General features: G+C 45.4%; 1 protein-coding gene across 1 annotated transcript; it reads left to right on the top strand.

Annotated features, from left to right (window-relative positions):
• Window positions 1-594: 594 nt before the first annotated feature.
• On the top strand, window positions 595-21,616 carry LOC140720203 (uncharacterized). Its single transcript, XM_073035089.1, has 5 exons — window positions 595-858; window positions 16,064-16,297; window positions 17,731-17,753; window positions 17,841-17,959; window positions 21,606-21,616. The coding sequence occupies exons 1-5, from the start codon at window positions 595-597 to the stop codon at window positions 21,614-21,616; spliced, it is 651 nt and encodes a 216-aa protein (XP_072891190.1).
• The last annotated feature ends 446 nt before the right edge of the window (window positions 21,617-22,062 follow it).

Genomic DNA, 22,062 nt, shown 5'->3' with positions numbered 1-22,062 from the left:
TCACGGCTTTTGCCGCCGGGACTGCAGGACTCGAGTCAGAAGGAGACTGGACAGTGACTGTCGCAGACAAGAGAAAATCTGCAGTAATCAAGGAGGTATCCTCCTTTTTCAAAGAAAGAGGCTACCTTTCTACCATCAACGCTGCCCTCTACCGCATCTCTTCCATTTCACGCACGTCTCCATTGCCTCTCTCTGCTCCTCTTTCCTCTTTTTCTTTCTTTCATAGCCTTCTGTCCCTTACACCAACCAACTTCCCAATGAACCTCCCCCTCCCACTTTTACCTATCACCTAGTGTTTCGCTCTCCATTCGCCTCACTTTTTAAATCTACTCCTCAGCATTTTTTTTTCTCCAGTCCTACCGAAGGGTTTCGGCCCCAAACGTCGACTGTGCGTTTTCCATAGAGGCTGCCTGGCCTGCTGAGTTCCTCCAGCATTTTGTGCGTGTTGATTGGATAGTGACTGTGCACTGATCCCAAATCTGAGTGCGATGCAACACTGATTCTCCTCTCCGCCACCACTGTCACGGTGCAATTGTCGGGTAATGCAAAGTGTGACAAAATCTATGTACGTGATGCATAAACACGCGCTTGGATATGAACTACAATTCCCGTCGGCCATCACAACTCGGTAAAATCTGCCATGGGCACGGAGCGGAAGAGGAGGGTTATGGTCAGGTGCAGATTTCAACCCGGCCTATCGTAGCTCAGACTTACTTCTGTTCCCTGCTTTTAGTGGCTGAGATGCCTGTCGATCAAATGAGAGCTCACACGATAATTTCTCAAGATGAGCGTCAGTCAGTCTTGCAAACAGATAAAGGAAATGTTAATTTGGTGTTCCCAACCAGCAAACAGACTGACGTCAGTGATTAAATGTTGTCATCACAGTTCTCTCAATAAAGATACTTCACTTGTGGATAAAATGAATTTTCTGATGTTTGTAACGGATGTGGTGAATCGTCCGGATCAAACATCTCGTCATACTGATGGAATTAAATTATTGTGAAAGCTGCAGGAAGATATTTTGCTGTTTGGTGTTACATGGGAAGCTGTAAATGAAGCTGCCAGTCTACTTGTGAAGGTACATAATGGGATTAAAAATATTGCAATGGAGTATGAGAACCCTAATTTCTAAAGGTTAATACTTTAAGAAGTTTATTTCTGATTTGTCAAACCTCCGGATGTTATATGGATACAGGTATCCTGGTTGTTACCACTAGATTTAATGTCCATAATAATCCTGAAACGGCAAAAGATTTAACATTCGTTTCGAACATACTTGCTGGAGTCTGTATGTGGGATGTTATGGGTGATGAAACATTGGGGATTGATCATTTTACTGTCTTTAGTTTGCCTTTTAGTTTGGGAACATTGAGTCAACATTCCCTTTATCTGTTTGCAAGGCTTTAGCTTGAGTTTGGATTTATATCGGGGATAGGAAACCACATGTAGGAGGTGGAATTTTTGGTAAAACAAATTGCAAGAAATCCAGTGTTTTCTGTGATCTCAGTCTCAGAGTGACATCATTTAGAATAGAACGGCACAGACCATGGTGGGGAAGGAGGTGATTTACTGGAATCGTATTGAGATAATATAGGAAGGGTTAATAAACTTGGAGATGTTTGAAGAATGATTGCGAAAATTGGGGAATTCGAAGGGATCATAATAATCCAGTATTGATTAATGTGGGCAAGATTATTGCTACAGAAATGGGGAAGGTTGTGTTACTGGCTGGGTCATTTGCTGCGATTCGTAATCACGATAATTTAAGTGAAGAAGTTAAACAATATAGGGATATGTTTTTCAGTGAATACCCTGATGTGTTGGAAGTTAGATGTAGCAATGATAGTATCACTGACGTCAAGAACTTTTTGTGTGAATTTAAGAATATTATTAATGCAGGTTAGGCATCCCCATGAAAGGATGATCGTATGACCAGACATATAACTGACAGCTCTCTTGAGAAAATATTATCATCTTTGAATCGTATTTGGATGTTAGATCATCTTCCTTCCCCATGGAAAATGGCAGCAGTAGTGTCTATTAGAAAATCTGGGAGGTCCCCATCTGATCCTTCCAGTTGTGGGCTTAATGTTTCATTTATGTAAACTGATGGAATGTCAGGTAATCGAGCGTTTGAGTTATACTTTGGAAAAGAGAAGTGATATAGCGTTTTATTAGAGTGGATTTTGGAAGGCGAGAATGACATTAAATTCATGTCCTGAACCAAAGGGGATAATTTTACACAAACTCTCTCACGCCAAGACTGAACTATTCCCACAACCAATGGACACATTCAAGGACTCTTCATCTCACGTTCTTGATATTTATTTATTTCTTGTTTATTTATTATATATTTTTCATTTCAATTCGCACAGTTTGTTGTCCTTTGCACATTGTTGTATTTTTTCGGTCCGTCCTGCTGGTCCTTCGTTGTTTCCATTATTGGATTTACCGAGCATGCTCACAAAAAAACTAAAACTATACAAATAATGAATTTACTGTGTTCATTCTCAATTCTACATTCAAATTTGTAAATGTCTCTCGCAAACACAAGAGTGAGTTGCGAGCTTCAAAGGTTCACCATCAGCTGAGTAAATGAGTTTGTTCTGACCTGAATGGTCATCCATCACTGTGACATCTCTTTCGAGGAAACCCAGTAAAAAGAAATATTCCTGAATCGAAATGAGCCTTGGATTCTCTGGCTCCCTGTTTCAAGCAAACACACACACACACACACACACACACACACACACACACACACACACACACACACACACACACACACACACACACACACACACACACACACACACACACACACACACACACACACACACACACACCTGCTTCAAAAGGGCAACAATCATACCAGTGCCCAAAATATCAACACAGTGAACAGCCTCCTCAATGACTATCGCCCAGTGGTTTTCACAGCTACTGTGATGAAGTGTTTTGAGGGTTTAGTCATGTCTAGAATCAACTCCTGTCTGTGCATCGACCTGGACCCACTGCAATTTGTATATCTCCACAATATATCTACAACAGACGCAATCTCACTGTCTCTCCACTCAGCCTTAGATCACCTGGACAATAGCAATACACAAGTCAGGCTGCTGATTACAGCTCAGCGTTCAACACAATCACACCTTCAATTGTAATCAACAAGCTCCAAAACCTGGGCCTCTGTACCTGCTTCTGCAACTGGATCCTCACCAGGAGACCACAGTCTGTGTGGATCAGAAATAACATCTCCTCCTTGCTGACAATCAACACTGGCACACCTCAACGATGCGTGCTCAGCCCACTGCTCTACTCTCTCTACACCCACGTCTGTGTGTCTAGGCTCATCTATAAACTTGCCGACGACACAACTATTGTTGCTGGAATTTCAGACGGTGACGAGGAGGAGTACAGGAGTGAGATAGATCAGCAAGTTGAGTGGTGTCACAGCAACAACCTTGCCCTCAACTTCATTAAGACAAAGGAATTGATTGTGGATTCAGGAAGGGGAAGTCGAGGGAACACACACCAGTCCTCACCGTGGGATCAGAAGTGAAAAGGGTGAGCAGTTTCCATTTCCTGCCTGTCAACATCTCTGAGGAACTATCCTGGGCCCAACATATTGATGCAGCTACAATGAAGGCACAACATCGGCTATATTTCATTCGGAGATTGAGGGGAATCGGTCTGTCACTAAAGACACTTGCAAATTTCTACAGATGTACTGTGGAGAGCATTCGAACTGGTTGCATCACTGCCTGGTGTGGAGAGGCCACTGCACAGGATCGGAAAATGCTGCAGAAAGCTGTAAACTCAGCCAGCTCCTTCATGGGCACTGGACTCCACAGCATCCAGGACACATTCAAAAGATGATGCCACAAAAAGGTGGCATCCATCATTAAGGACCCCCATCACCCAGGACATGCCTTCGTCTCATTGCTACCATCAAGGAGGATGTACAGGACCCTGAAGACACTCTCATCGGTTCAGGAACATTTTCTTCCCCACTGTCAGATTTCCGAATGGACAAAGAACCCATGAACACCCCCTCAGTATTTTCCCTCTAGTTTTGCACTACATTTTAAATATAATTTTACACATTCTAATTGCAGTCTGTAGTTTTTATTACTAAATATTGCAATGTACTGCAGACACAAAGGAACAAATTTCACCACATTTCAGCGGATAAACACTTCCTCAGGATTTGTCTTCTCTTTTTGCAATACATTTTAAGTATAATTTTATAAATAATTACTGTAATTTGTGGTTTTTATTCCTAGATGTACGGCTGACAAATTTCACCACATTTGCCGGTGATATTAAACCTGATTCTGATACACAAACACACACAGCTGGTCTCAGACATACAACACTCCCACATTCCTCCCTTTGTGACACCCTGCTTGCTCCGTGGCCCCCGGTATGAAGCTCAAACTGTTGCAACACCTGCCCTTTAAATTCATGGCTGAGGCTGTGTTGTGTCTGCTCACTGTTTGAGTTCGATATTAAATGAAGAGCATTGAATGGGAAGGAAGGTTTGAATAGAAGAATAAAGATCTCCTCTGAAGGTATATGGGGTCCTGGTGAGAGCGTACATGGAACACTGTGCACAGGTCTGGTCTCCCTCCCGGAGTCAGCCTGAGGGATGAAGGGAATGAAGAGATTTCCCAGATTGATTTAGGAGGTGAGGTAGTGTCCTCGAAGAGATTATACTGACCGGGCCTGTCTCAAGATTAGAGAAATAAAAGGCCGTCTGACTGAGACAGACATAGTCTCACAGGGTATTGACAGGGTAGAGGCAGGAATGATGTTTCCTTTGGCTGTGGTGAGGAATGGGGGTCACAGAATCCGAGTTCACCTCAGCAGGACTGAGATGAGGAGAAATTTCCTCACCCAGAGGGCAGCGAATCTTTGGAATTTTCTCCACAAGGTTTCTAAATTCGAAGGACAAATTTTGGGGATGTGCGATGCTGGGAAGGTTGCGCGAAAGTGGCGATGAGGTCAAAGATCAGACATGTTCTGAGTGAAAGTCAGAACAGACGCAAAGGGCCGAATGGCCTGCTCCAGTTTCTTATTTTCTAAAGTCCGAGTTTACCTTTGCGTCTGGTTCTCCCTTGACCTTCAGCCTGTCCTTTTGCACAGGGGAGCGCTCACAGCTCCGGAGATCCATCGGCAGCCGCTGCGGGCCAGCTCCCGTATCCCAGCAGCAGGAGACAGGACTGGGAGGAAACTCCGGACAATAGGCCCCGATCCACGGCGGGGAAAGACCGGGCACCCTCTGTGTGGCTGAAACATCTCACGGAATCTCCGCCCGAATCTTCACCTCCGCCATCGGAAGGATTCAAAACTCCGGCCGCTGTTGCAGCCTTTACCCGGGGAGCTGCTCCCAATCTCGGGTCTCTCACCAGATCCACTCGTTCCCGATTCCAAACTTCGGTCCGCCCAGCGTCCCGCCCACTGACACGCCTCAGCCAATGGAGGCAAGAGTCTCGCAGTGGTGTTCTCTGATTGGCTGTGAGTGTATCCGAGGGCGGGCTGCTGCCGGGAGCCGGAGATGTCATTCACAGTTGTTCTCAGAATCAAAGCAAGTTCCCCGAGGCTCAAAGTTCAAAGTAAATTTTATTATCAGAGTACATATACGTCGCCACATACAAATCTTACAAACATACAGAGCAAAGCTACAGAATGGTAACTATATCTGGATCACTGAAAGATCAACCAGAGTGCAGAAGACAACAAACTTCGCCAATGCAAATAAACAACGAGAACATGAAATAACCGCAGCGGCTGCCGATAGATGTCCGGTGCTCTCAGCGCTCCCTGTTCAATCTGACAGGACAAGAAACAGTGAGGCGCAAAGGTAAACTCGTGTTTCAGGAAATAAGAAATAGAGAAGGCGTGGCCATTCGGCCCCTTGCGCCTCTTCTGCCCTTCACTCAGAACATGCTTGACTTTTGACCTCAGCACCACTTTCCTGCAACTTTCCATCACCGCTGTGCCCCAGGATATGTCCATTCAATTTCGAAACCTTGTGGTGATATTTGCAATGATTCACTACACTCTGGGTGAGGAAATTTCTCCTCATCTCAGTCCTGCTGAGCTGTCCTCGGATTTTGAGTCTGTGAGCGTTGCTTCCACACCTTATGGGAAACATCATTCCAGCCCTTCCGCTGTAAATATCCTCTGAGATTGTATTTCTCTAATTCTGAGAGAGGAACAGTCAAACCACCTGTTATTTCAATCAGTTTGAGACAGTCCCAGTACGATGATTTGTTATGGGAGCATCTCTATGGACAGCAGGTGAGTGCAGTTATCCTGTGTTGTTCCACAGCCTGATGGCTGAGGGGTGGTAACTATTCTTGACCCTAGTGGGATGAGTCCTGAGGCTCTTGTACCTTCTAACTGATTACAGCAGTGAGAAAAGAGCCTGCCTGTGCGGTGAGCCTGATCACAGCCGCCTGTATCGCCGTCCCCTCTGGCCTGCCCTATCTGGGACCAAAGGGATTGTGGAGAGTAAATGTGGTACTCTGTCGAGTATCACTGTGATCCGTCCCCTCTGGCCTGCCCTATCCGGGAGCAAAGGGATTGTGGAGAGTAAATGTGGTACTCTGTCGAGTATCACTGTGATCCGTCCCCTCTGGCCTGCCCTATCCGGGACCAAAGGGATTGTTGAGAGTAAATGTGGTACTCTGTCGAGTATCACTGTGATCCGTCCCCTCTGGCCTGCCCTATCCGGGAGCAAAGGGATTGTGGAGAGTAAATGTGGTACTCTGTCGAGTATCACTGTGATCCGTCCCCTCTGGCCTGCCCTATCCGGGAGCAAAGGGATTGTGGAGAGTAAATGTGGTACTCTGTCGGGTATTGCTGTGATCCGTCCCCTCTGGCCTGCCCTATCCGGGACCAAAGGGATTGTGGAGAGTAAATGTGGTACTCTGTCGAGTATCGCTGTGATCCGTCCCCTCTGGCCTGCCCTATCCGGGACCAAAGTGATTGTGGACAGTAAATGTGGTACTCTGTCAAGTATCACTGTGATCCGTCCCCTCTGGCCTGCCCTATCCGGGACCAAAGTGATTGTGGAGAATAAATGTGTTACTCTGTCGAGTATCACTGTGATCCGGGCTGTCTTCCAGCCCCTTATTATTCTTGTCTGTGATTGCAGTGCGACAATCTCTGGCCCAATGTCCCCTCTTTCTACAAACCCCGTCTCTGTCCTTAGCCAAGTGTCCTCTTCATCTGCACCGTCCGCACGATCCCGCCACCCGTTCTGGGTTCTTCGTCGGGACCCGAACTCCATCTCCTCACTACCGGTTCTCTGTGCACACTCTCGCTTTTCCCCAGTCCCTTTAAAGAGTCAATTGCGCTCCCTATTCATCAGAATTGATGTCACCCGGTGCCAGGTCTGACACAGCGAATTGAGATTAGTTAACTTAAAGGAGTGGGCAGGGTTGGGTCCGAGACAGTTTAGAAAAGTCTGCTCTGCCAGCTGGACATACTGATCTGTCCAGGGGTTTGCCGGCATTGGACTCTCACGTATCCTTAAAACGAGCGATAAAGTACACAAGGGATTCTCCTTTTTCTGTAGTTATCGGGTAAATTCACCAAAATCCGCATGCAGTCGGGCTGTCATTCAAATGGGTTCCCTTACCTCAGCGACCCACCGTGCCATGGCTTGTATTACATCAGCCCCTCTGGTGGCTCCCGGTCACCTTCGGGCATCTGCCTGGGAAAGGGGAACCCACTCCCTGTCCCTGTCCGAGAGGTTCCATATATAACCCTGAGGAGAGGCACAAGTCCCCGGGCAGGGTCTGGAAAGGGGAACCCACTCCCTGTCCCTGTCCGAGAGGTTCCATATATAACCCTGAGGAGAGGCACAAGTCCCCGGGCAGGGTCTGGAAAGGGGAACCCACTCCATGTCCCTGTCCGAGAGGTTCCATATATAACCCTGAGGAGAGGCACAAGTCCCCGGGCGGGGTCTGGAAAGGGGAACCCACTCCATGTCCCTGTCCGAGAGGTTCCATATATAACCCTGAGGAGAGGCACAAGTCCCCGGGCGGGGTCTGGAAAGGGGAACCCACTCCCTGTCCCTGTCCGAGAGGTTCCATATATAACCCTGAGGAGAGGCACAAGTCCCCGGGCAGGGTCTGGAAAGGGGAACCCACTCCCTGTCCCTGTCCGAGAGGTTCCATATATAACCCTGAGGAGTGGCACAAGTCCCCGGGCAGGGTCTGGAAAGGGGAACCCACACCCTGTCCCTGTCCGAGAGGTCCCATATATAACCCCGAGGAGTGGCTCAAGTCCCCGGGCAGGGTCTGGAAAGGGGAACCCACTCCCTGTCCCTGTCCGAGAGGTTCCATATATAACCCTGAGGAGTGGCACAAGTCCCCGGGCAGGGTCTGGAAAGGGGAACCCACTCCCTGTCCCTGCCCGAGAGGATCCATATATAACCCTGAGGAGTGGCACAAGTACCCGGTCAGGGTCTGGAAAGGGGAACCCACTCTCTTTTTCAATGAATTCAGGTAAAGCCCCTGGTCCGGACGGTTATACTCCTGAATTTTTAAAATCCTTTTCTTCTATACTTCCTCCTCGGCTTTGTAAAATTTTTAAAGATGCGTTAACTGTAGGTAAATAACCACAATCTTTTTATGATGCCTCCATTTCTCCAATTCTTTAAAAAGATAAAGACCCCACTGAATGTGCATCCTATCGGCCAATATCCTTGCTGAATACAGATTCTAAGATTTTTCCCAAAATTTTGGCCACTAGATTAGAAAATGTATTACCTCAAATTATCTCTGAAGATCAGACCGGATTTATTAAAACCTGTTATTCATCTTTTAATATTAGAAACTTAATTAATATAATTTATACTTCTTCATCTAAAATACCAGAATGCCATTTCCTTAGATGCTGAAAAAGTGTTCGATAGAGTTGAATGGCTATATTTATTTAATACGTTGCAGAATTTTTATATTAGGTGGTAAGGGACTTATAAGTTATCATTATATGCTGATGATTTGTTACTATACATATCTGACCCTGAGAGATCTATTCCTGCTATTTCATCCTTGCTTGCTCAGTTTAGTAGCTTTTCTGGCTACAAACTGATTTTTAATAAGAGTGAATTATTTCCATTAAATATTCAAGTTCCAATTTATAAACACTTACCATTTAAAGTTGTCACAGATCATTTTACTTATTTGGGTATAAAAATTACCAAGCAACATAAGGGTTTATTTAAAGTTAATCTTTTACCTTTAATTGAACAAATCAAGCAATTTGTTACCAGGTGGTCCCCATTATCTCTGTCATTGGTTGGTCGAATTAATGCTATCAAGATGATAGTATTACCCAAATTTTTATATTTATTCCAAGCATTATCAATTTTTATTCTTAAATCTTTTTGTGATATTATTGACTCCAAAATATCCTCGTATGTGTGGCAGAATAAAAACCCTAGATTAAGTAAAAAATATTTACAGAAGCCTAGGAAGGAAGGTGGTTTGGCCTTGCCAAACCTGAGATTTTACTATTGGGCGGTTAATATTCAATATTTAATATTTTGGACACAAGAACCAGTCATAGTACCTTGCCCACAATGGGTAAATTTGAAGTGTAAATCTGTACAAGACTTCTTATTGTTTTCTATTTTAAGATCTTCGCTTCCTTTTGCTTTATCTAAACCGAATAAACAAATAACTAATCCTATAGTTAAACATACATTAAGAATATGGTTTCAATTTTGTAAATTCTTTGGCTTGAATAATCAAGCCCTATTATATCTAACTTCTTTTTCCAGCCCTCTTTTATGGACCAAGCCTTTGTGTTATGGAAAACAAAAGGTATAACATGTTTTCGTGATCTATTTTTAGATAACAGTTTTATGCCCTTTGAACAGCTATCCAGCCGAAAACTCACTTTTTTTTAGATACTTGCAAGTTAGAAATTTCTTGAATGTTAGTATTTTCTGAAATTATGTCCAATGGACATTACAGAAAAAATTCTAGCTCTGAATCCTTGCCAGAAGGGTTAAGTAGCCATCATTTATCATATGATCATGAAAATACAGCCAGGAGTATCAGAAATAATAAAGAAGGAATGGGAAAAAGAACTTCACTGTCTTATACCCACAGAGCAGTGGGAGAAAATTTTACAATTAGTCAATTCTTCTTCTATTTGTGCTAAACATGCCTAATACAATTTAAGGTTGTACATAGGGCTCACATGTCCAAGGATAAACTCGCTCGATTTTATTCTTATGTTAATCCAACCAGTGACAGATGTCATTCTGAAGTCGCTTCATTGACCCACATGTTCTGGACTTGCCCCTGTTTGCGAAATTATTGGAATGATGTTTTTGGTATTATTTCAACAGTTCTGAATATCAAATTGCAACCACATCCTATTACTGCAATTTTCGGTTTACCAATGGTGGATAATAGTCGTTTATCCCCCCTCAGCCTGGCGGATGATTGCATTTGTTACATTAATGGCTAGAAGATCTATACTATTGAACTGGAAAGAAATTAATCCTCCAACTATATTTCAGTGGTTTTCTCAAACTATTTCTTGTTCGAGTTTAGAAAAAATTACAAGTGTTGTCTTTGACCCTTCAGTTAAATATGAAGAAACTTGGAGACCATTTATTCAACATTTTCATATGAGCTAAACTGACTTTTCCTAAACCTTACTTTTATTGTCCTTAATTATTTGGATGGAGGTGCGGAGTTATTGACGCTACTGTGTATAATTGATATAATGCAATGGCCCATGTCGGTTAGGATTTTTTTCATTTTTTTGGGGGGAGGATTTCTTATTTTCTCCATTTTTTGTAACCACTATGAGTTTGGGAGGTTATTATCATCTATTTGCATTTATACCTTCACCTATTAATTATGTACTCTCAAGCTCTTTGTATTCATGTTTCATTTTTATGTTTGTTTAAAATCAATAAAAAGATTTAAAAAGGAGTATTCTGAGGAAAGGGTGGAATAGGCGCAACGGGCCGAGTGGCCAGGCCTGCGCCTGTTTCTTATTTTCTAAAGCACGAGTTTACCTTTGCGCCTTGTTCTCCCTTGGTTTTCAGCCGTTCGGATTGCACAGGGGAGCGGTGAGAGCTCCGGAGATCCATCGGCAGCCGCTGCGGGGCAGCTCCTGTCTCCCAGCAGCAGGAGACAGGACTGGGAGGAAACTCCAGACAACAGGCCCCGATCCTCGGCGGGGAAAGGCCGGGCGCCCTCCATGTAGCTGAAACATCTCACGGAATCTCCGCCGGTCTCTTCAGCTCTGCCTTCGAAAGGATTCAAGACCCGCCGGTGGTGCAGCCGAAACCCGAGGCTCAGCTCCCGGTCTCCGGCCTCACTCGGTCCCGGTTCCAAACTGCGGCTGGGCCGGGCGCTCAGCGTCCCGCCCACTGACACCCCTCAGCCAATGAGAGCATCCCTCTCCCAGCGGTGATCGCTGATTGGCTGTGAGTGTGTCTGAGGACGGGCTGCTGCTGGGAGCTGGAGATGTCAGTCACAGTTTGTTCTCAGAATTAAAGCAAGTTTCCCGAAACTCAAATTTCAAAATAAATTTTATTTTCAGAGTCCAGATAAGTCACCACATACAACCCCGAGAAGCATTTTCCTGCGGACATACTTATAAAAAGTATAGAATAGTAACCACAACAGAAGCAGGCAGTGAAAGATCAGCCAGAGTGCTGATCTGTGCAAATGCAAATACAAAAATAATGATAAAGAACAAGAACATGAAATAACCGCAGCGGCTGCCGATGGATCTCCGGAGCTCTCACCGCTCCCCTGTGCAATCCGACAGGCTGAAGGCCAAGGGAGAACAAGGCGCAAAGGTAACCTCGTGATTTAGAAAATAAGAAACAGGAACAGACGTTGCCATTCGGCCCGTTGCACTGTTCTGTCCCTCACTCAGAACATGGCTGATCTTTGCCCTCAGCACCACTTTCCTGCAACGTTCCCAACATCGCCGAGCCCCTAAATATGTCCGTTTAATTTAGGAAACCTGTGGAGAAAACTCCAAATATTCACTGCACTGTGGGTGGGGAAATTTCTCCTCATCTCAGTCCTGCTGAGGTGACCTCGGATTTTGAGTCTGTGATCCCCAGTTCCACTGCCCAGCCAGGAGAAACATCATTCCTGCCCCTACCCTGTAAATACCCTGTGAGACTGTGTCTGTCTCAATCAGGAAGCTTCTCCATGTGAACCTTGTGTTCATGAAATTGGTGACAGTTCTTTCAGACCAGCAGCTTTGACCACAAGAACACCAGACAGTGGTCAGCACGGAATGTCCTGCAGTTACTGCAGGAGAAGGACTGGATGGACACAGTGGAGTGGTTCCCTGAGCAGACAGCCCAGACCATCTGGCAGAATGCCTCATCACCAGATCTTTCCAACAGGCAGCAAGACCTCACCAGTCTGGCAGCGAGAGGGCCCCTCCCAGTCTGATCCTTGCTGCATGCCCGGAGATCACTCCCACAGCGCGCTGCACCGAGATTACTGCACTGGAGACGAGAGGGCCCCTCCCAGTCTGATCCTTGCTGCATGCCCGGAGATCACTCCCACGGCGCGCTGCCCCAAGATTACTGCAGTGGAGACGAGAGGGCCCGTCCCAGTCTGATCTTTGCTGCATGCCCGGAGATCACTCCCACAGCGCGCTGCCCCGAGATTACTGCCGTGGAGACGAGAGGGCCCCTCCCAGTCTGATCCTTGCTGCATGCCCGGAGATCACTCCCACAGCGTGCAGCCCCGAGATTACTGCAGTGGAGACGAGAGGGCCCCTCCCAGTCTGATCCTTGCTGCATGCCCGGAGATCACTCCCACAGCGCGCTGCCCCGAGATTACTGCAGTGGAGACGAGAGGGCCCCTCCCAGTCTGATCCTTGCTGCATGCCCGGAGATCACTCCCACAGCGCGCTGCCCCGAGATTACTGCAGTGGAGACGAGAGGGTCCCTCCCAGTCTGATCCTTGCTGCATGCCCGGAGATCACTCCCACAGCGCGCTGCCCCGAGATTACTGCAGTGGAGACGAGAGGGCCCCTGCCAGTCTGATCCTTGCTGCATGCCCGGAGATCACTCCCACAGCGCGCTGCCCCGAGATTACTGCAGTGGAGACGAGACGGTCACTCACCTCTTTGCAGACTGTGGACTGGCGATGATCTCTGGAGAAACATGCAAGGGCCTGTGCCACAGCAGCTGCGTGACAGAAGGCTCACTGATCCTCGGGCTGTTCCCAGGACGCGCAGGAAAACGGACAGCAAGTGCTCCTGGAATATCATCAACTCGGGGAAAGACGCTCGAAACTTGTTGGCCTGCCATCACACCGAGATGTCCGGAGAGCAGCGGTTCCCAACCAGGGGTCCACGGTTACTGGTACTGGTGTTTAGCACAAAATGCTGGGAACCCCTGTCGTACAGGAATGCTGCCGACTGACACATTCCAGACTACAGGGACACCATTGGAACTATCGGGTCTATCTACTGCTAGACTGGGAGAGGCCGTGTTGGCTGAGAAAGCCTCTCAATTATTGTTCACCACCCCAGGGGGCACATGGGCGACAACAGACAACAGAATACCCAATAGAGAATGAATGTAAATTCTTTGGATAAAGGTATTGGCACGTTTTATCATTCTGAATAAAGAGTATAAAGTTTATTTTGATACAAAAAAAGTATCAACATCTGATCTGTATTCAGAGTGAAGGAGACCAGGGCTTCTATTGGAGACAGGACAGACATGGGTCAAGTCATGAAGTTTTTCTCACGAAGGGCTGTTGAAATCAGGACCTTACCGAAAAATTAAAATTTTCCACCCTATGACGTAGAATGTCCAGTCCTGTGCTTTTTCCTGCAACCACAGGTCGGTCATCACCACTGCATTTCTCTCCTCACAGCACAATATTCTCTCCGCATCCCCAGTTTAATGGCATGTTTTCACTGTTTACTTATTCACCGTTTTACACTCCACTCTGACTCTCTTAGACCTGGAGAAAGATAGAAAACGAGCTGCTGGAGGAACTCAGGGGGTCGGGCAGCATCTGTGGAGGGAAATGGACAATCGGCATTTCGGGTTGAGACAGTTCAGATGAAGGATCTCGATCCGGAAAGGTCCTTCCGATCGGAGCGATGGGGCCTTTGGACATTCAGCTAACGTTTTTTGTCGCTCTAGGTGTTTACGAGATGGGGTTGCTGGGCATATGGCCAACTCACCTACGCTCGTCGCCGGGCTTAGACAGTCCATTGGGCGTTTTCTTATCTTTTCCCTGTTTAATTTGTTTTTGATCCCACACTAACATGGAAATAGCCAGAATTTCCACTGAACATATCGAGCAGCAGAATGTTCATTCCCTGAGACTGCAGCTCGCGTAGTGGACAATCGCGGTACTGCAGGGGATCAGCAGCTCCCCGAAAGTGAAAGCATTCTGAATCAGGAAGTGCTGGGAGTTAACATGGCTTCGAAAGGACAGGCCGAGAGTTGGACCGAGGAGGCAATTTGTCCCGTCTGCCTGGATTTCTTCATCGATCCGGTTATACTGGAGTGCGGACACAACTTCTGTCGCTCTTGTATTACACTGTGTTGGGAAAGGGAGGAGAGAAACTCCTGCCCGGAATGTAGAGAGGTGTTTGCTGACCGCACCCTCAGGGTGAATCGGGCCTTAGCAAATCTGGCTGAAAAAGCTCGAAATCTAAACCTGAATCCGAAAGGGAAGGAAAGTAAACTTCACTGCGAGGAACATGAGGAAGAACTGAAGCTGTTTTGTGAAACGGACAAGACACTGATCTGTCTGGTCTGTAGAGACGCGCAGGAACACAGAGAACACCGCTTCATGCCGATTAAAGAAGCTGTTAAAATCTACAAGGTAAAAACTAACGTTAGTTCAATACTTAAAATATTTCCTTTGTCCTACATATCATCGCACGAGCCTCTATAACTAACACATCATTCTCTGCAACTTTCGCCATCTCCAACGGGATTCTAGCATCTCTCCGTCCCACAGCCCACCTCCTCACCCCGCAACTCTCCGCTCTCTATACGGATCGCTCCCCGTACTGTATCGCCCTGATCCACTCGCTCCTCCCCACTGATCTCCCTCCTGGCACCGACACCTGCAAGCGGGACAAGTGCTACACCTGACTCCTAACCTCCTCCCTCGTCACCATTCAGGGCCGCAAACAGCCCAGTTCCTCCCGTTTCTTCCATGGTGAATTGTCCTCTCGTATTAGATTCCTTCTTCTCCAGCCCTTTACCTCTTCCACCTGTCCCCTCTCAGCTTCTCACTTCATCACCCTCCCCCACGTTCCCCCTCACATTGTCTCACCCGTCACCTGTCAGCTGGTTCTCATCCCCAACCTTTTTATTGTAGCTTCTGTCCCGTTCCTTCCCAGTCCTAATGAAGGGTCTCATCCCGGAACACCGACTGTTTATTTCCCCTGAATAGATGCTGCCTGACTCACTGAGTTCTTCCGGCATTTTGTGTGATAATCGGGGTTGATCACCTGTTTCTTTTGATGCATCTTTGTTTCTATTTCCTTCACTCTCTGACTTCCAGGATCAGCTAAAATCTTCCTTAGACTCTCTCACAAAAAAGAAATCAGACTTCCAGGAAAAGGAGCAGCAACAGAAAGAGAAGATTTCCGGAGTTCGGGTGAGGCTTCATGAGCGGAATTTCTGATATTACTGTCGAATTTTGCTCCATTTAATGCAGAATAGCAGAGTATCGCAGCTCCAGTGACCTGGGTTCGATCCTGACCTCTGCTGCTGTCTGTGTGGAGTTTGCATGCTCTCCCTGTGGTCATGACAGTTTCAGACACATTCCAAGGACATGCTGGATGAATGGTTAATTACAATTAACCCTGTAAAGGTGGGGAGGGTGTGTGTGAATCAGATGGGAGTTTATGGGTCAATAAGTGAGAATAGGTTTCAGGAAAACGTGAGGGAATGGTGTTGACGGGAATGCACTCAGAAGTAGCATGGACTCCAATAGACCGAACTTAACGACAAAAGGAAACAGAGCACAGCAATGCAGTATATTAATCTTCACCTTTCATTCGACAGGAACAGTCACACAGCCTTCAGTCCCACGTCACATCCCAGTTTGTTGAACTGCGCCAGATTATCACTGAGAAAGAGCAGAGCTTACTCAGGGATCTCAGGGAAGAAGAGAAGAGGATTCTCAACTCAATGGAGAAAAATCTTCGGGAGATTCAAGAGAATATAAGGTTTATTCAGGAGGAAATCTCGAAGTTAAAGGAACAGATGGATCAAAAAGACAGTGTGATGTTTCTCAAGGTGAGGGATTATATTTCAATTTGTTTCTGTCAAAGGGCACTAAATGAACAGTGGTATATTTGAAATAAACACAGCACAGCGGCCAATTCTAACAAATCAATTGCCGCTGCTGGCGACCTCACACAAGTTGTTATATTTGCATGATGCACCCTCCCATCACTCCAATAATGACATTTCAAAATGTCCAAGATACGCTTTCAGTCCTTCATTAGCAAAATACAATCTTGAAGCGATGAAACTTCAGGGTAATTCATTGTAAAGTAAGCTGCAACATAGCAGTCAAATACAGAATGACATCCGTCCGTCCCCAGCTCAAAACTGTGCAGAACAAAGTATGAATACGTAACTTATTCCCTTCGCTTTTACCACGTCCCCACTCACGTGACTGGTTATCGTAATAAACACATAACACAGAATACAATGCAGACAGAAAACAGACGTGTTGCTCCTACAAACAGCATTTACAAATGGCAGTAAACTGTTTCTCACCAGACAATTGATGCAACTATTCAGGGTTGTTGTCCCAAAACATGACTTCCACAACTTCTGTACATCCCAGGACAGAATGCAATCTTTTCTGAAATGATTTACTCTGATCATAACACAGAGCTGCTGACTGTGTCCTTAATTCTGCATTAAATATCCCCTAAAACTCTCATTAACTCCCGGTTCCAGTCACTGGCTGTGAGTGTGTCTGGTGCGGTTGGTGTGAGGGTCTCTTTGTCAATCAGTGAGAACAAAGAATTTGACCCACACATCAGACTTATCTTCTATATCCGGTTTCCGCCAGATTAGGGAAACTATTACTGTCTCTTTACTTTTACAGATAACATTCAAATGAACGTTCAATCATTCAAAACATAACCAGGCCATTCGGCCCATTTCCTCCTCTCAATTTCCCCTCTGCACAATCCTCCTGCCACCTACTCACCACAACCAGCAACAGTGCCCCGAAATCTCTGGTCCCTCACGTGTTTATCCAGCCTCCGCATTACAGTCAGTCTCTGCTGTTCCATTTCACCCACTCCTGTGGCACTGAGTTCCACATCCTCTTCACTAAATTTCTAGTGGAATTTGTTAAAATCCATCTGGAATTACATCTCCCCACGAGTCTCCCCATAAATAGAGGTACTTCCTCCACCCGCACACAATCACAGACATCACTGATCTTAAATTCCTCCATCCTATCAGCCTGACGTCATATCCAGATGAAAATGCACAGCCTGTCCTGTCTTCCCTGTAAGTTTCATCCTCTCAGTAATGGTCTGACATTCAGAAACTTTCCTTGTAAGTTACCCAGTGGTTCTGTATTGTCCGTGTGTGTGAGTGACTGCGGGAGTGGGAATTTTCAACACCTGGTAATGATTTGGAAGAAATTCAGGATATGGACAGTAAGTCCAAGTCTAATCGGATTTGTGTTTTATTTATTTCAGGAGGAAGCTCGTCGGAACAGAAGGTAGGACAGGCTCTTTACTGAAACCCTGAATGGATTTGTAAAATAGTTCAGAATAGCAATTTATAACCAGCTGTTTAATATTTACAGGATTAATGACGATGTCCAGGAATTGTCAGTGACAGATGAGACCCTACCGGTTGAAAAATTCGATCACCTCTATTTGTTGAACACAGTGCTGAGAGAAACACTTGATGCTATTAATCGAGGTAAAACTTACAAAGATTCATTTCCCCTTGTTTATGAAGCTCAATTTAGTTCCAATTTGAGGCAAAGATTGTCTGTAATACTGGGGTGAAGGGGAACTGAAGTTTATTTCACATCAACCCCACCGACTGGGAGGCATCACTGTAACATGGTCAGCTGGAGATGTCAGACCCCTGGACACACCAGCACAGGGTCACAATACAACCAATACACGGGACTGGCAGATGAACCACTGTGTTCCAATCCCAGGCAAATGCACTAACACACCAGGACATGAGTTAGGATCTACCAGAGGAACTGGGAATTAAATACTGACTTGATGATATTGTAGGGAATAAAAGCAGGTATCAGTGTGGTGACAGGGATTGTCAGGAAAATACACAAGTCCTTCATGTGCCCTGTGAGTGCAGACTCTGATTGACGCAGGTCTTCCCCCTTCCGGATCAGCATCTCTCACTGTTGTTAGAGGCAGAAGAGGGGAGTGGTTGTGATCCGGGACTGAATCGTCAGGGGAACAGACAGGAGAATCTATTGATGTGAACGGGACACCCGAATGGTATGTTGCCTCCTGGGTGCCAGGGTCAGGGATGCCTCGAATCGTGTCCGCAGCATTTTAGAGAAGGAGGGAAAAGAGCCAGATATCTTGGTAAATTTTGGGACAATGACATTGGAAGTAAAAGAAAAGGGGTCCTGAAAATAGAATTTGGAGAGCTTGGTAAAAAGCTCAGAAGCAGCACCCCCAGGGTTGTAATTTCTGGATTGCTGCCTGTGCCACGTGCTGGTGAGGGTAGAAACAGGATAATTTGGCAGATAAACATGGCTGAGAAGATGGTGCTGGGGACAGGGATTCAGGTTCTTGGATCATTGGGATCTGTTCTGGTGGAGGAATGACCTGCTCAAAAGGGACCCGAGGGAGAACAATATTCTCACAGAGAGGTTTGATAGAGCTGTTGGGGAGGGTCTGAACTAATTTGGTGGGGGGGGGGGGTGCACGGGAACTGGAGTGAAGGGATAGGACTGATGGTAAAATGCAATGATAGCATGCAGTCAGACTGTCAGATAGGGCGGACAGATGCGAAGAGAAAATTCCAGCCGGCAGGGTTAGTATCAGAACATTAGTGATGCAGAATTAAAAAGGGTAGCAGATACAGTACACAAAGTGTTATATCTCAATGCAGGGAGTATGGGAAATAAGGTGGATGATCTTGTTGCACGATTACCGATTGTCAGGTATGATGTTGTGGCCATCACGGAAACGTGGCTGAAGGATGGTTGTAGTTGGGAGCTGAATGTTCAAGGTTTCACAATGTATCGGTGTTATAGGAAGGTCGGGTGAGGGGGTGGTGTGGCTCTGCTGGTAAATCAGCAGCAAGATGTGACATAGGATTGAAGATGTTGAATCTTGTGGGTTGAGGTAAGGAACTGCAAAAGTAATAATGACACTGACAGCAGTCATATACAGGCCTCCCAACAGTCAGTGGGTTGAGGCCCACAGATTACAACTGGAAATAGAAAAGGCTGATGAAAAGGACAATGTTATGATAATCATGGGAGATTTCAACATGCAGGGCAATTGGGAAAATCAGGTTGGTAAAGGATCTCAAGAGATTGAGTTTGTCGAATGCAATGTGATGGCTTTCTAGAGCAGTTTGTCGTTGAGCCTACTCGGGGAACAGCACTACTGGATTGGGTGTTATGTATTGAACCAGAGGTGAGTAGTTAAAAGAACCCTTAGGAGACAGTGCTCACAACATGACTGAGTTCAACTTGAAATTTGATAAGGAGAAAGTAAAGTCTGACATTGTAGTATTTCAGAGAAGTAAAAGAAATTACAGTGGTCTGAGAGAGGAGTTGGCCAAAGCAAATTGGAAGGAGATGCTGGCAGGGATGAGAGCAGAGCAGAAATGGTGTCAGTTTCTGGGAAAATGAGGAAGGTGAAGGATAGATGTATTCCAAAAATAAATAAATACTAAAATGGCAAAATAGTAAAACCGTGGCTGACAAGGGAAGACAAGTTAATGCAAAGGCAAAAGAGAGGGCATACAACTAAACAAAAATTAGTAGGAAGACAAAGGATTGGGAAGCTTTTACATATCTACAGAGAGAAACTAAAAGGATGATTGGGTGGGAAAAAATAAACAAGAAATTGATTTGAATTGAATTGACTTTATTACTTACATCCTTCATATACATGAGGATTAAAAATCTTTACGTTACGTCTCCATGTAAATGTGCAATGTGCAATTTATAGTAATTTATGATGAATTATATGTATAACATGCTAGTCAATATAACATAGAAATACAGATGTGTCAGCATGAGTTAATCAGTCTGCTGGCATGGTTGAAGAAGCTGTCCCGGAGCCTGTTGCTCCTGGCTTTTATGCTGCGGTACCGTATCCCGGATGGTAGCAACTGGTACAGTTTGTGGTTGGGGTGACTCTGGTCTCCAATGATCCTTCAGGCCCTTTTTACACACCTGTCATTGTAAAACAAGTTAGCAAACAATATCAAATTGTAAAAAAATAAAACAGAGATGAGAGTGGATATAGGACCAGTAGAAAATGAGGCCGGATATATAATAACACAGTATAAAAAGATGGCAGCTAAACCAAATATTTTGCACCAGTCTTCACCATGGAAGACACTAGCAGTGTGCCCGGTGTTGAAGAGTGCGAGGGAAGAGAAGTGAGTGCAGTTACTGTTACAAAGGAGAGGGTGCTCAGCTACTGGAGTTTATGCGAGAAGTGAGGAAGGTGCAAGACAGGTATATTCCAAAAAAGAAGAAATTTTCAAATGGAAAAAGGATGCGACCATGGCTGACAAAAGAAGTGAAAGCCAAAGTAAAAGCAAAGGAGAGGGCATTCAAGGAAGCAAAAATTAGTGGGAAGACAGAGGATTGGGAAGTTTTTAAAAGCTTACAAAAGGAAACTAAGAAGGCCATTAAGAGGGAAAAGATGAACTATAAAAGGAAGCGAGCAAATAATATCAAAGAAGATACTAAAAGCTTTTTCAAGTATATAAAGAGTAAAAAACAGGTGAGAGTGGATATAGGACCGATAGAAAATGATGCTGGAGAAATTGTAATGGGAGATAAGGAGATGGCTGAGGAACTGAACGAGTATTTTCATCAGCCCTCACGGAAGAAGATATCAGCAGTATTCCGGACACTCAAGGGTGTCAGGGAAGAGAAGTGTGCGCAGTCACAATTACGACAGAGGAAGTTCTCAGGAAGCTGAATAGTCTAAGGGTAGATAAATCTCCAGGTCCAGATGGAATGCACCCTTGTGTTTTGAAGGAAGTAGCTGTGGAGATCGCGGAGCAATGATCTTTCAAAAGTCAATAGATTCTGGCGTGGTTCCGGAGGAGTGGAAGATTGCAAATGCCACTCTGGTATTTAAGAAGGGGGCAAGGAAGCAAAAAGTGAATTATAGACCTGTTAGCTTGAGAAATGTTTGGGAAGTTTCTGGAGTCAATTGTCAAGGATGAGGTTACCGAGTACCTGGAGGCATATGACAAGATAGGCCAAACTCGGCATGGTTTCCTTAAAGGAAAATCCTGCCTGACAAACCCATTGAAATTTTTTGAGGAGATTACAAGTAGGCTAGACAAGGGAGATGCAGTGGATGTTGTGTATTTGGATTTTCAGAAGGCCTTTGACAAGGTGCCCATGACAAGGCCGCTAAACAAGATTCCCATGGAATTATAGGACATTTACATATGTGGATAGAGCGTTGGCTGATTGGCAGGAAACACAGAGAGAGAATAAAGGATCCCATTCTGGTTGGCTGCCAGTTACCAGTGGGGTTCCACAGGGGTCCGTGTTGGGGCCACTTCTTTTTACGTTGTATATCAACGATTTGGATTATGGAATAGATGGCTTTGTAGCTAAGTTTGCTGATGATACAAAGATAAGTGGAGGGGACGGTAGTGCTGAGGAAACAGAGAGTCTGCAGAGAGACTTGGATAGATTATGAGAATGGTCAAAGAAGTGGCAAATGAAATACAATGTTGAAAAGTGTATGGTCATGCACGTTGGTAGAAGAAATAAATCGGCAGACTATTATTTAAATGGAGAGAGAATTCAAAGTTCTGAGATGCAATGG

The sequence above is a fragment of the Hemitrygon akajei genome, unplaced genomic scaffold (assembly GCF_048418815.1).
Source record: "Hemitrygon akajei unplaced genomic scaffold, sHemAka1.3 Scf000038, whole genome shotgun sequence".
Classification (NCBI taxonomy): Eukaryota; Metazoa; Chordata; class Chondrichthyes; order Myliobatiformes; family Dasyatidae; genus Hemitrygon; species Hemitrygon akajei.
Note: the sequence above shows the minus strand (reverse complement) of the source record. Positions and strands in the feature narration are given on the sequence as shown.

Bases quoted from the DNA above. Each gene is read 5' to 3' on its own strand.
- LOC140720203 (XM_073035089.1), top strand. From the start codon at position 595: ATGAACTACAATTCCCGTCGGCCATCACAACTCGGTAAAATCTGCCAT. The intron at 859-16,063 runs GTCAGTGATTAA...TTCATTCGACAG, and splicing joins CAACCAGCAAACAGACTGAC to GAACAGTCACACAGCCTTCA. The intron at 17,754-17,840 runs GTAGGACAGGCT...TAATATTTACAG, and splicing joins GAAGCTCGTCGGAACAGAAG to GATTAATGACGATGTCCAGG.